The following is a 14824-nucleotide window of genomic DNA, read 5'->3' as shown; positions in this document are numbered from 1 at the left end:
GCAAATCATTCAACACATTTTCTTTGATTATTCTAATTTTTTTTTTTTTATTCAGAGGTGGACTACACCCGTGAAGCTATTTCCAATGAACGGCTTCTCAATGGTGGTGGAGATGCAGCTGAAAATTTTAAAACAGGAATATCTCCAAAATATTTGGAATGAACGCAATACTTTTCTGCAAATTATCGTTTCAGCATTGTTTATCTTTCTGTGACTGTCTTACCACGTTCACAAACGCATTTCTCTTTCAACACGAAGCAAAGAATTGAAAGAAAAAAAAAAAACGCTTGCACTTCAGAACTTGTCAAATCTACTGGCCTGACCACCACTTCAACACCATGAATAGTTTAAGAACGACAAATTCTGTTTCAAACATTCTTGATCAGTTCTTTTCGATACACACACGGATGCTAACTTCAATATTAAGCACTCTCCGAGCGTATTAAAAATCCATTTATCAAAACAACACTCTCCAACAACAACATCCAGTAGCTAATTGCCAGATGATTAGAGAATCATCCGGCAATTAGTTACGGGAAAAAAGAAAGAAACATCGCTCGGGAATTGATGCTATTCTACATCGTTAATACCGAATCGTCTTTTGCATTCGACCTGCTTAAAATTACATTTGGATTAAAGCATGAACTAATCACAAGTTCGTCGAAGGTATTTTAAGAATGCATTTTGCGATCGCGCGCATTCAGTTCGTATAAGCCCGATGAAACAAGGATAAACGAACACCCTACGTCGTTGATGGCTCCAACTTCAACACCATTACATATTACGACTTAGTTGTTTATCTTATCGAAACTATAAAGTACTAAGTACTGAATTCGTCCAGTACTTTGCACAAATAATTAAATGTTTGCAATAAATCAACATAAAATTTTGAAATTCAAAAACCTTCAGGATTTTCAGATTTTAATCCAGATCCTTCTCCCCCCCCCCCAAAGAAGAGGATGCATTTACTCAATCTTAAATTCTCCCACTACTCTGATGTACCTAGGTAAATACCCACAAGTGTACCTACCATATCTCAAAATCTCGTAATGCGAGGGGAAAGAACGTGAACTTAGAAGTGCTCCAAATTCTCAAGAGACCTCTTGTTGCTATAAGAAGAAAAATTGTAACTGGGCCATTGGAGATCCCCTATTCGCAGGGAACTCATGTTCTTCTTGTACAAGACTGCTAGTTTTTGAATTTAAAAGCCTTCCTGTTATTTCAAACAGTAAAATATATGAAATACTTTAACTTGGGATTTTCTCTTATTTAAGTAATTATATATTGATGTATATTTAATAATAAAAATATAATAATGTTTACTTTTGTACTTTGAGTAATTTTTTCCTTTTTTTTTTTTCCTGTATTGTAGGCAAGCTGGACGAAACATTGAAGCCGAAAAATATTATTTCATGGCAGTAAAGTTACGGCCAAATGTAAGTTCGCTTGACACTGAACCTTGAAACTATTATTTCATGTCAATAAAAAAAGGAAAAAAAAATTCTGTAGGCTTCTTTACAACACGCCTCTATAGTAACTTACATAATAATTGGTTTGTCCTTTCAAGATGCGTGAAAAAAAATCACTTTCACCACGTCATCATCCTCAGATTTAGCCATTAAGTGAACGAATACATCTGTTCAACGTTCTAACTATTAAAATCTTTCTGCACGTGTTTGGCTCCTTCTTAATTGATGTTTTATTAGCGGACGTTGTCTCATCTATCACATTAAAAAGTTTGGACCATGAAATGAAATCTGGAATTAACAAGTCGCATCCCTCCCCATTCTTCTACGCAGCCTAATTTTCCGTAAGGTCATGACCTCTTGTTTTTCTCCTTACGTTAATTAGTGCTACCAGTTTCTAACATCTTACTATCAAAGGTCGTTCCGGTTATATATATATATATATATATATATTTTTTTTTTTTAAAAAAAAGAAGAAAAAAAAAAAACATATTCTTTCACTGCTGGCTTCTTAGAACCCATGGTCCAGTGACTAGCTACACGCTCTGAGAGATTTGAAAACATCGACAAAGAAACGGCTTCTGGGTTGTAAAAAGCTCTCCGTGGTGTCGTTCATCCGAAACATAAGGAAAGATGGGAAACTGGTTGACAAAAAAAAAAAAAAATGAATAAATAAAATAAAATCTTCGAGAAGAAAATATAGTCTTTTGTTCTTTAAGTTTACGTAACACTTTTTGTATGTTAAAAAGCTTAACAATGCAAAAAAGAAAAGGAGGTAACGCTAAAGTGCATGTAAATAAAAGGGAATTAGGCTTAACGAAAGTTTCCTATTTTGAATGGAAGCGGTGCATGTGCGTTTATTAAAAAAAAATAGAGACTGCTCTCTTATTGGACAAAAATTGATTAAATAAACGTTATAGCTGATGTTATCTATCTGGTCACGTTTATGCTCGAATAATTTCTTATTTTCTCTCTCTCTCTTTGAAACTATGGACGGTCATTATAAACACTTGAGTAATTTTTAGGCCTAATTCTTGTGTGAACTCGAAAGCTTAAAATCCGTCATTTTTAATATAGAAAATCAGCAACTAATATGTATGTGGATTATTATCGAGATATTCGTGGAATTCTGTTACATTTATGGTTCACTAGTCCATTTTTTCCTTATATAAAATGTTTAATTGGATCGTGATCTGACTCGGACACGACCCCCCCCCGTGAAGATTCATCCAGTTATGTTCATCCCACCGTGAATTCCCAATTTTAACCGCTTCCGTCCTTGCAGGAAAGTGTGAAGTGTGACTTATCAAAGGTGACCTTCCCACAATCTACATTACTACAGAACCGGATGCTCTTTTGGTGGAAACGCCTGAGTTTGAATGTTGAATTCTCTCATGGATACCAGAAAATTAAAAGAGGCTCTAAGTAATATCTGGGGCAGGGAGGTAAAAGAGTTTTTCTCCTAGAAGTTGGATATTTTTTTTCCCTTTTATAAAAATAGACAAACCAACCGGCGAACACATATGGAGTTCACGAACTAATTTTGCACTCCCTCAATGGCATTAGTTGTCTCGATATTCAGAAGCGTTTGTAACTAACTAAATCGAATTCAAATGGAATCCTGTGATGTTTCTGAAATATTTATATAAATTTGCTTAAGGACTAGTTTTTTTTTTTTTTTTGGATTCGGGTTGTAATCATTCTTCTTTAGATTACTGAACTATTTAGTGATTGCATCAATACGAGACTGGATGCTAATCCAAAAGGAAAAATGTAATCTCTCGTAACACCCACATTGTATAGTTTTTCGACCATTATTACGTTTTTGAACAGTATTCTCGAGCTTAAGACACAAAATATCATCAAAAATCTGATCGTTCGACCAAATATTTTTCAAGCTACCATCGAAAATCATCTACCACCTAAAGACACTGAAAAGCGAGAACTCAATTGGTTGAGTCTGGAGATGGAATGTAATCAACCAACCAATCGGGAAAATTACCAAAAATATTCTAAAAAATCCTAAACCTTAAGAAGATAATTCTATTAATCATCACCACGTGACGTCACGGAAGGAGCAGTGTTAACCAATCTCTGTTCTAGACAGACACCTAATTCTGGCAAACACTTCTGCACATGCAGCCAAATAAAGGAATCAGTGCATAGATATGTTACCTTAGCAACAATGTTTATCGCAATCTTTAGTTGAATACCTAACCTTCTAATGTATTTAAAAGGGAGATTTTCAATACTACTTAACTAATTGTATTCATTTTATTGTACGGTAATTTTTGAGCTCTGAAATTAGCTCAGAAATTCAATTAAACTCATCTGAAATGACGTCGTAAATTAAAAGTAGGAATTTATAAGTACTTTCATTGAATATTTAATTTCGATATGTTTATGTTTGTCAATTTTAAGTAATACAGTTTTAAGTTAGTGTGGTTGTCAGTAGCGGAACTGGCCTAGCGTAACATTCCTCTACAGCCCGAAAACTTAATTGGCTCTGAAAAGCTTTCTTGTTGGGGGGGAAGGCTGGGAAACGAAAGCATATTGTAGGGAGATGTCCGACATTTTGTAGGGAGATGTCCGACATTCACAGTTCCGCCGTTGACACTCATCATTATTATATCGTATGGCTTAACTTCTTATGAACTAAATATTTATTTATTATCTCTTTCAGGAGGTGACAAGTCACATGAATTTAGGTGCTATGCTACACGTCAATGGCAAATTATTAGAAGCTGAATCCAGTTACTTGGAAGCCCTGAGATTAAGACCTGATGATCCTATAACACAAAATAACTTACAAAAATTGAGAAACCTTTTGGTTCAAAAAGGACTTCGGACCTCCACTTCCAGAACCCAAGGCAGAAGGTAGCATTGCTGCTCCTAAAAATGCAAAAAAAAAAAAGAGCAAAAAACAACCTGTTTGGGATGTTACCTGACTAACATCTTCCTTGTGAATATCCTACAATCTCGGTGTATCGAGAGGCTCCCATTGACTCCTGTGTCGAGTCATTGTTAATATATATGAGTGAATTGGATAAGCGTATAGCATCGTTTGAAAAGCAGGTGGTGAACCATACTTCTTGTTGGATCTTTGTTATCCAAATGTGTATATTTTAGATCTATACCATCAGACATGACTAAATGGCGCATGATTTTAGGTGCTTTAGCAATGTGAAAACCTCGGTGACTCGATAGTAGTTGTAGAGTTTAGAAAACTAGGAATTAATACTTCCATGGGCCAAATGTGATAGATCTTGAGAGACCACAGTAAGTGATGCTACTGTGGATAAGGGTTCAACCATGCCTTAACTCTACAAGGAAATTTGCTTCTAAGATAACAAACAAACAAACAAACGGATTTGAAAAATCGGATTCATCAGTTCTTCCATTAGCTTACTATCAACGCCTTTAATCGAACGAAGTTGATGGCAAGATTTGTCTTGTCAAGAAGTTGCCTTTTTTAATCGCAGGATCCATTTGGATAAAGAGTATGTGTTTGTGTGTATCGTATGCAATCAATAATTCATTTAATTGCAATTGAATGCATCCATTATGTGTCTAATAATATATATTAGTGGTATTTTAAGGCATCAATTGTCATTAATGATGACAGAATAGCGCCTTTTTTAAGCATCGGTTGTGTCATTGATAATTCAATAGCATTTTAAGGCATCTGTTAGATCATTGATGAAAATCTTACTACTATCTTGAAGCATCAATTGTTATTGATGTGTTCTGATAGCCTTTCAAGGCGTTTTGAACAATATAAGCATCTTAAAGTTAAATTGATCTAAAATCCTATTAAGGATTCATTTAATGCCATCTATCAGTCATAAGATGAATATTTGAATGGGTTCATTATGCCAAGAAAATTTTGCAGTGCTATTCATTGTGAAAAAGAAGTCATAAGTCGTCTATGGTGACGTTTCGAATCATTGTAGTCTTCATCAAGTATATCCTAAGCGAATATTATATATAGTAGGCAAATCTCTTGGGTTGATTATAGATGGCGTTCTGTTTGAAACGGCTCAATAAAGTGGAGTATTGACGCATAAGACACACAATTAGGATGTAGTTTGCATCAACAGAAGCAAATTTCAATGTACACTAAGGTAACCATGGAGTTCTTACAAGTTTAAGTAAGAAATAATCCTTAAATCTAAGATTTTTTTTTTTTATATCAGAACTTAGTTTTATTTCTAGATATCCTTATGTTCTGAATGACCTAATTTCTAAGGATTATACGCATGCGTAAGAATACTTTATTTTTATTTTTTTATCCTATTCATCTCACCATCAGGTAACGCTAACCAAACCTCTTTCTAGTCACAATGTATTAATGAATTTTTGTTACAAGAGGGCGCTGCTTGACTATTGGCTATTTCATTCTTGTATGAATAATAGTGCGACGAAAGAATGAAAAAAAAAAGCCATTTTTTTTATTTCTGTGATTTTTTGTTTCTATTAATTCATACATGTTCTCGTAGCCTATAAGGCAAAGGTGCAATTCTGTTATTCCCTTGGGAGAAATAATTAGTGCTAATGGACATCAATTTATACGCCATGAGTATCAGCACACCTCAAGTAAAAAAAAAAAAAGACAACAAAACAAAATATGTTTATGCATTGATAGGTCTTTTTTATAGAGTCAACTACTAGCTTACGAAGTGTGTTGTATATATAAGTGCAGTTTTTTTTTTTTTTTGTATTGCCTGTAGCTTCAATATTCTCATTGTAGGAATCCTTTTTAATCTTATAAATATTTCTCAAAGGAGTGTACATGGAATATTGCAACTATTCACTGTACCCAGAACCAGAGAGGAGTAAGTTGGAGACGTCTCTCCAATCTCCAACAGTAAGCGATGCTTCGAAAGACAATCATTGGCCTTGTTTTTTCATAGGAACTATTTTCAAAGCATTCTTAGCAGATAAATAATTAATTATATATGGTGGATCGTGACGTAATCTCTCTCTATATATATATGTGTATACATACTATAGTCGTTGTGTGCAATTTATTTGTGTACTCAGGAAAATATAAAATACTTGGACAATTGAGTTTTTAGAATATTAATAAGCGCATTGATGGGATGGGAGGGTGGGTAGGTGAGTGTGGTCTTCCTAATTTATTTTCACATCTTGCTCTTCTAGAGAGTCTGTGGATAGTTGCAATGTTCCGCATGTGGTATTCATTTTTTTTTTGTTTGTTGAGAAGTACCATGAAAAAAAAAAAAAACAGTATTGGGATCAATCACCTTAAATCTCCTGCTACCCTACCATTGGTGGCCTTATGCCTGGGATGTGTTTATCATCCGTTCTTACCATGTTTTTCCAGTTAATTCCAAAGTGAGTTTAAAATGCTTAGAGTCTTTAAATGGCAAGAGTTTTTTCATTCTAACTCCCTCCCTGATTTTTTGTATAGAAATGAAATTAGATTTAGATATAATCCATTTTGTGAGGAGACCACCCAAGAAACTTTCAGCATCTGGGGACTGTTCACTTTATTTCTCCCATTTTATACCTACGAAGATAACTATTTTTATGGTACCTTCATGTCTTTAGCGCCTGGAATGGGTTAAATCTCCAATTCCTTGGGTTTTTTCCACAGCCTTTGTATATAAAGAAGTTGCAACATAATATGCATCGTCCACTACTAAAAAAAAAAAAAAAAAAAAAAAAAAAACCTGACATCATAATTAGCTAACTCGTCTTTGTGTGCACTTCAATAAAAAGACATGCTTGCATAGATTTTTATCGTTAGCTTTTGTAGGGAAAGCTTTCAAAACCAAACAGTTGTTTTGCTTTTGATCCCTAAATCTGCAACGAACGAATTTCTAAAATCATGCAAGATTCATACTGAAATGTGATTGCTCTTTATCTTATGGAAATAAGTTGAAATTCTAATGATCTATATCTGTGTGCCTCTAATTAATAGTTATTTATAAAAATAACTGCTGGAGAGAAGCAGTAATTGATTTAAGGACAATTTTTTCAAGGTTCCATAGATTTATGGGCAGCAATATTAGAGGCCGCTCCAAATACTCAATTTTAGAACTATTCTAAGGACCTAATTTGGACTACATCTTAAGGACTATCTTTAAAATGATCGTATAGAGAGAGATCTTAGAAAGCAAATATCATTTTAGAGATAATTACAATTCTAAAAGTGACACATAATTCTGATATATACTCTTATAGCTCATAATTGTATATCTCTAATGTAACATTGCCTTAAAAGCAGGTATTCGGTTCGAAGAACTATTCAGAACTTATAATAATTTAAGTTCTTAGAATTAACCAACCATTTAGAGATCTTCATAAGAAATCCTTGCAGGCAATATTTTTTATAGTTCTTAGAATTAAGAACATGCTTTAGAGGTGATTACATTAAGAAACTCCAAGCGTGACATTCAGTTATAGAACCACGTGACTCTAAAATGCCGAAGGATTACTTTCTGTGATCCTAAATTGAAGGTCACGTGGTCAGTGATCCTAAATTGAAGTTTAAATGTTCCAAAACACTTTAGGACCACTTTCAAATTCTAAGGATCACTTTTATAGGCCCTTGAGATTTCTCAAAAAACGTCCTAAGGATTACATTCCACGATACTACTAAATTTTTAGGACTACTTTTAAACACCAAACGATCTCAGGATCATTTTCGGATGTTATTAATGCTACGAATCATGCTTTAAAGTTCTAAAATGCCTGACTACTTTTAAAGTCCTTAATTCCAAGGATTCCTTTTTTAGGTCCTGTAAGGGTCTAAAGATCACATTTTAAAGGAGCTCAATAAGTCTAAAAATCGCTTTTTTTTTTAGAACTAAAAGATCTGCGGTCAAATTTAAGATCTTAAAATAGTCTAGATCCTAATATAGTGTTTTTAGACACTATTTTAAGGACTATTTCTTGAGACTAAATGATCTCAGAAATCACGTTTAAAGGCTCAAAAATACTTAAAGACCACTTTCAAAGATCACTTTTATAGGCTCTATAAGGTCTTTATAAAAGGTCTAAGGATTACATCCCGAAATACTAAATTTTTTAGGACCACTTTTAAACACTAAATGATCTTAGGATCCTATTTGGATGCCATTAATGCTGTGAACCTCGCTCAAAGGTTGTAGAATAGCTAAGGACCATTTAAAGGGTCATTGATTATAAGGATTACTTGTATAATCCCTGTAAAGTCTGACACTTACATTATAAACTCTGTAAGGGCTAGAGATCACGTATATTATAGGACCTATAAGGTCTAAGAATCACTTTTAGAAGCACTAGAAAATCTTACGGTTCAATTTAAGATCTTAAAATGTCTAAAGATGACTTTAGAAATTTAGATGTCTAAATCCCTTTTATAGGTCCTTAATTCTAAGGATTACTTTTATAAATCCTGCAAAACCTCTTTAAGAGGCCTAAGGATTACATTCTGAGATACTAAATTTTAAGAAAGGACCTCTTTTAAATACTAATTGATTCAAAAATCATTTTTAGATATCACTGCCGAGAATCACGCTTGGTTCTAACACACCCTAGGACCATTTTCAAAAGTCCTTAATTCTAAGGATTACTTTTATAGGACCAATAGTCTAAGGATCATGTATTATAAGTCCTGTATGACTTAAAGAGGATCAATTTGTAGGCCCTGCAAGCTTGTAAAGTGTAAGGATCACTTTTAGATGTGCTAAGCGATCGACGGTTACATTTCTGGTTCTGAGATGTCAAAGATCATTTTAGAGGTTGAGAATGGTCTAAATCATTTGTACAGGTCCGTAATTCTAACAACTTATTTTAGAGACCCCTTTAGAATCAGATTGCTACCAAACATAAATACTGAATTGATTGAGTATCAATTTTACTTTAATATCAACCCACACATATGAAAAAGTTATGACACAAAAGTGCTGTGTGGGGAGGCAAAGTTAAGATCTGCCCGTGATAAAAAATATTCAAAAGGTCCTTATCATTTTGAAGTCTTCATATTTCAATTTATAAGAAACTTTAAACTTCATTCGTTAATAGCAAATTAAATAAAGGCACACAGAAGTAGGTACAAGTTAGCGTATCAACTTCTTAAATCGGTCGGTTCGAGTGAACAGTGGTTTAAGAATGGTAAGATCACATTATTTATTTATTTCTGTTTTCCTTCTTAAAGTCGTATAGTGTAGTCTTTCGTACGTTTTTCGAATAAAAACGAAATCATTGTAAATATGAATTACTAAAAGATTTTCCATTCTTATCATTTCCTTGAAAAATACGATTTTGCATTGATTATTCATTGAGTTATTAATGCTGACTTCTGTGGCTGTGGATCTAAATACCTTCATTGGTACTGTTCTTATATTAATCGGTCTTTGAAATTCTAATGTAATGCCTATCATAAGAGTTTGGTTCCTTTGATCGAACGTGCTAGTATAATGGTATGATTCCCATTCCTTCAATAAGCCAGTTAAGTTTTGAATATTCTCACCAACTCGTCCCTTTTCACACATTTTGCTGTTACACGTGTTTTTTCCTTCGAGCACTTGGACTATATTTGCGTATATTTTAATGCCTCAACCATGTGATACATTTCCCTGACTTCACGGCTTTCAGCGTGTACAAAGATTTAAAAAAAATAAATAAATTATATTACCATCACATGTGTTTTGTGTCGTTTTGATTTCTACGTTATACTATCTACAACATAATTATATACTTTAAAGGAAAAAAAAAAGAATAAATGGATAAAGTCTTCTTAAAAGAATCTGCACAAAGTGTACTCAACTATAACAAATTCAGAAAACCAAATTTTTGGCGTAGATCCATTCTGCGAGCTTTTAATCCTACAAGGAGGTCCTGTTTAGTTCGTGAATATCTAGAATATTATTAATAGATAGTCAATGAAAATATTCATTAAACATACCTAAATTGTAATATTGGTCTAATTTAGATCAATTGGGTAAATTCATTGAATATGCAACGATTTTACATTCTTCATATTGAAACAACCAGATCTCCATCACGTTCATAAATCTCCGTAATATAATGTACCATTCACACATATAAGCATCGTATCACTCCCTTCTATGTGTCTTGGGAAGACATTTGCTCTTCCATCGGAAGGAACGTATGTTCGAATCCCTTGTAGGTCACAAGGAAAACCTTCATAAGAGCTTTTTAAATGCTATTGGAATTATGGCCGAACCATCTAAAGCTGAGAGGTAAGCGTATTATGCCTGTTAACTGCAGTAGTTCTGGCTAGTTTGTCTGTTTTTTGCTGGACGAAAAATCAGTTTCTGGGATTTTTCAAATGCAGTTAAGTTCAACGATGTCATACAAAAGAGGGGGGGGGTGTAATTATGTCTATAAATTGATAATTAACAGACATGATACACTTGTCTCTTAGCTTTAATTGCTCCGGCAGTAACTTTAAGCGAGCCAAAACCAAACTCGCATCTTCTTTATCAATCTTTCTCTTCTGTCTTTTTGTATTTTTTCCCTTTTCTTTTCAGTCATTTTTTGTTTGTTTGTTTCTTTTGTCAGCCTTCCCATGTCTCTATTTCGTCTTTCTTTTCCCCCTTTATTTTTTCTATCTTCTTTTTTCCCTTCTCTCTTTCTTTCATTCTTTTCTTATCTGTTTCACCTTTTGTTCTCTCTCTCTCTCTCTCTCTCTCTCTCTCTCTCTCTCTCATACACCCACCATTCCCCCATACTTCACTTTCATACTTTTCCCCTTGTTGTATCTTTCTTTTAGTTTTTTTTAACAATATTTCCTTTTTTCTAACTGCCTTATTGTTTTTTTTTCTTCCTGTTCTTTCTTTCCATTATTCTCTCTTTCTCAATTCCTATGACAACATAAACGGATCATATGTCAGATGCTTATCCATTAAAGATAAGTAAATCAGTAATCTGGAGCAACCAAAAGGCGCAGAATACGCTTTTAACTTGCTCCAGTTTGCCGATTTCTTTCATTGCTATCCAAACAAACACACTTCATCGCTGTTGAGTACTTTCAACAGCGATCAAGTGTGTTTGTAGCGTATTCGTCTTTCCTTTTAACAATCTTGGTTTGGGAAACAAGTCTTCCCTAATCTGCAAGAAGATATTTATTTTCTATAAACATAAAAACGAATCGTCATTATAATGAACTAGTTAATATGAATCCCTGATATAATGAACCCTCATTACACGAGCCTTTCTTCTTAGCAAGCCGATTTTGCCGTTCTTGGAATCTCCGCATTTTTCACAATCTCTCGTTACCTGTTAGTAAGTTGTGTTTATATTTTGTTTTGTAAGAGCTGCATGCGACCATCTATTATTGCAACATCGCTACTCCAGATAACAAGTACGCAAAATTGTTAGGTAGAATCACATTACCGAAAAAAAAAAAAAAAAAATTCCAGACAGCACAAAACATTCTGCAGACACTTTAAAAACCAAAAGGTAAATATAAAATGCCAATGGAATAAAATTACAGAAATACATCTGTGTGCATTTTCAAACAATATTTTTTTCTAGACTTCGTTGCGAGAAAAATTCCGGAAGAGTATAAGAAAAATGGAAACACTGATGTTGGAAACTAAGCTAACAGTAAAAATAAAACAACGAAATATTATATTATATTATATTATATATTATATTATATTATATATAGGGCAACTTGGTGTTTTTGGAAACATCACTACCAATCGCACTTGCATTTGCCATGGCAACGGTAAATAACTATTAAAGGAAATAAAACCAAAAATTCTTCTCTTTCATTTTAATGACAAGACAATTATATTAATAAAAGGTGTATTATTAAACTACATTTATCTTTTTAAAATTTTAATTAATATTGAAATATTTTTAAAAAGTTTATTTTATATATTATTTTACTGCATAAATTAAAGAGATTTTGATTTTTTTTAAAATCTATTCTCAAATTTGTTTTGTAGCGGCATCTTACTTTGTATATGGTTATGTAGAGTTTAAATCCTTCCACTCCCCGCCAAAAGAAATAAAAAAACAATTAAAAACTATTTGAATCCACTACACTAAATCTTCAATAGAATGTTTTTTACTCAAATAAATTAAAAAACAAAAGATACCTGAGGATACTCATACTGCATCTTGAGTACGAAAACAAAGTCATCATCTCTAAGTTCTATGGTCAACATTTTTGTTTGCTAATAGAAGTGGATATTTCAAATAGATCTCTCTTTTGTGCAACTCCTTTTCATAAGTGCGTTTATAGTTTGAAATGAGGCCGAATATGCAGGCTACTCGAATGAGTAAAGATGCTAAAAAAAGAGAGAAAGAATGAAAGATGCAAATAACCTATCGTGCAAATGGAATCCCTAAATGTACCTTCCATTAGCAACTGGAACCTAAACACCCAGGGCTGTTGATGTTTTCTATTGAAAGCCAGCAAATGCGATGTCGGTCCTAATTTCGTAATTCATGTACAAAGAGTTGATGACTCGTCTTAGCATCGCCTAGTGGCATAAATATTTATTACCTTCTTTAATTTTTTGTTATTTTTAATATTAACAGAGAATATTGCCATTGCTACAAAGAACAACTGTGCTCTTTAGAAGGGTATATATATTCGTTTTTACTTTCGACAAATAAGAAAGAGATACTTGTAACATTTGCACACAATAAAAACAAAATAAATAAAAAAAATCGTGACGTTGCCAAGCTGGCGTTCTGTCACTTCGGGGCTAACAAGGACCTCTCTTGAAATTTTTGGTCTCGAAAGTAAACAACTGACGAAGAAAAAGGAATTAAAAGGTTTCTCGATTTGTTATTCTTTTCTTGATGTAAAAAAGTGCATTAAGAACTAGAGCACTTCTTATCGGGTTACATCAGAAAGGATAAAAACATTGACATCAAGAAGTGACGTCATAACTTTTCAAACTTGGAAGTAAAATAAACCCAATAGTGAGAAAAACAGAATTTCCAGGACTTGTGAATAATTCGAAGAAAATAGTTATACGTTATTATTTTATTGCAAAATAAAATAATAATATAATATAAAGAAAATATTATTACTAACCGAGCAATAATAAATATGCCTTTATTCATTTTTTTTAACGAAAAATGTATCTAAATCTAAAATCAGAATTTTAAAAAACTGAAAACCGACCAACTTCCTTTAACACTAATTTTAAATTGCATTCTGAAACACAGCGTCCTTATAAGGACTGGCTTAAAGGGGCGAAGCAAGAATGCTTTTCATCTTCCCCGTTATCTGCAGAGGACAGTGCAAGGATAAGGTGTTATTGAGCTATATAAAGCTCTGATCATGGAAGGAGGGTAACAGCAATAGCCGAGTCTCAGTTAGAACTTCATTGACTACAGCATTGCCATCCATTTCCCTTCAAGGGTACTGGATTGAATGAACCAACCACTGCCCGAAACACAGCGTATGTATTACTAATCATTATTTCAATTAAATTATATAAATACAAAAATAGTGTATTAATATATTCTAAGCAAACTTCGGAAAGAAGTGAAAATTGGAATCATTTTAAAATTTATTGAATACAATATTATGGTTTTCTAGTAATTTTATTTTAGTTTATTATTTATACAAAATACTTTCGAAATTAAAAAAAATCTAATATTGGGAAATAAAACTTGAGAAATAATGAACATCCGATTAAAATATGTATCATTTTGAACAGACATTTCTGGATATATTTTACTAAAATAATGAAAGCATGGTAAAAAAAATAATTTAAAAAAAAAATACTTGTACCAAATGAGAAGTTTTGTTTCCCTCGCCTTATCCTTATAAGGACTGGCTTAAAGGGGCGAAGCAGGAATGCTTTTCATCTTCCCCGTTATCTGTAGAGGACAGTGTAGGAATAAGGTGTTATCGAGCTATTAAAGCTCTGATCATGGCAGGAGAGTAACAGCAACAGCCTAGCCTCAGTTGGAGCTTCAGTGGCTACAGCACTGCCATCCATTACCCTCCATGGGTATGAATCACCGCATCTCAAGGTCGATTTCCTCATGCAACCTATATAAAAATACTTTGGGTGTATAAAACCTTTATCCAGTAATGCTTTTTTTTTATAATGAATCTTTAGGTTAAACAAATGAAAAGTTCTTTGATAATTTAAAGGCCACATAACTTGGCTATTGTTTCTTTATTTCAAATAATTTAACCACAAAGGCTTCAGACAAGCGTGTAAAATGGGTTTTATATAAAACGACTACAGAATTCACCTCTAAATCTTTTGAACACAATGCCACTTACAGGTTTACTGGTACTTCAATGAACGGATGTCTTTATAGAGATAAATAAGCCTTTGTGATGAATGGAATGAAGCAATTAGTTAGGTTTGCAAGACAGGAGTATAATGTGATGATTA

General features: G+C 33.1%; 1 protein-coding gene across 2 annotated transcripts in view; it reads left to right on the top strand.

Annotated features, from left to right (window-relative positions):
• Tmtc2 (Transmembrane O-mannosyltransferase targeting cadherins 2) overlaps positions 1 to 10118 on the top strand; it is a 289926-nt gene extending 279808 nt beyond the window's left edge. For both annotated transcript variants that reach the window (XM_090391962.1, XM_090391961.1), the window contains 2 exons: positions 1373 to 1436; positions 4150 to 10118. In XM_090391962.1, the coding sequence (XP_090248088.1) occupies positions 1373 to 1436; positions 4150 to 4347 (262 nt within the window). In that variant the 3' untranslated portion in view covers positions 4348 to 10118. The remainder of the gene's footprint in view (positions 1 to 1372; positions 1437 to 4149) is intronic.
• The last annotated feature ends 4706 nt before the right edge of the window (positions 10119 to 14824 follow it).

This window comes from Typopeltis vanoorti, chromosome 4, assembly GCF_054136105.1.
Source record: "Typopeltis vanoorti isolate ZY-2024b chromosome 4, IOZ_Tvanoo_1.0, whole genome shotgun sequence".
Classification (NCBI taxonomy): domain Eukaryota; kingdom Metazoa; phylum Arthropoda; class Arachnida; order Uropygi; family Thelyphonidae; genus Typopeltis; species Typopeltis vanoorti.
The sequence above is the reverse complement of the archived record's forward strand: the minus strand, read 5'-3'. Positions and strand labels throughout refer to the sequence as shown.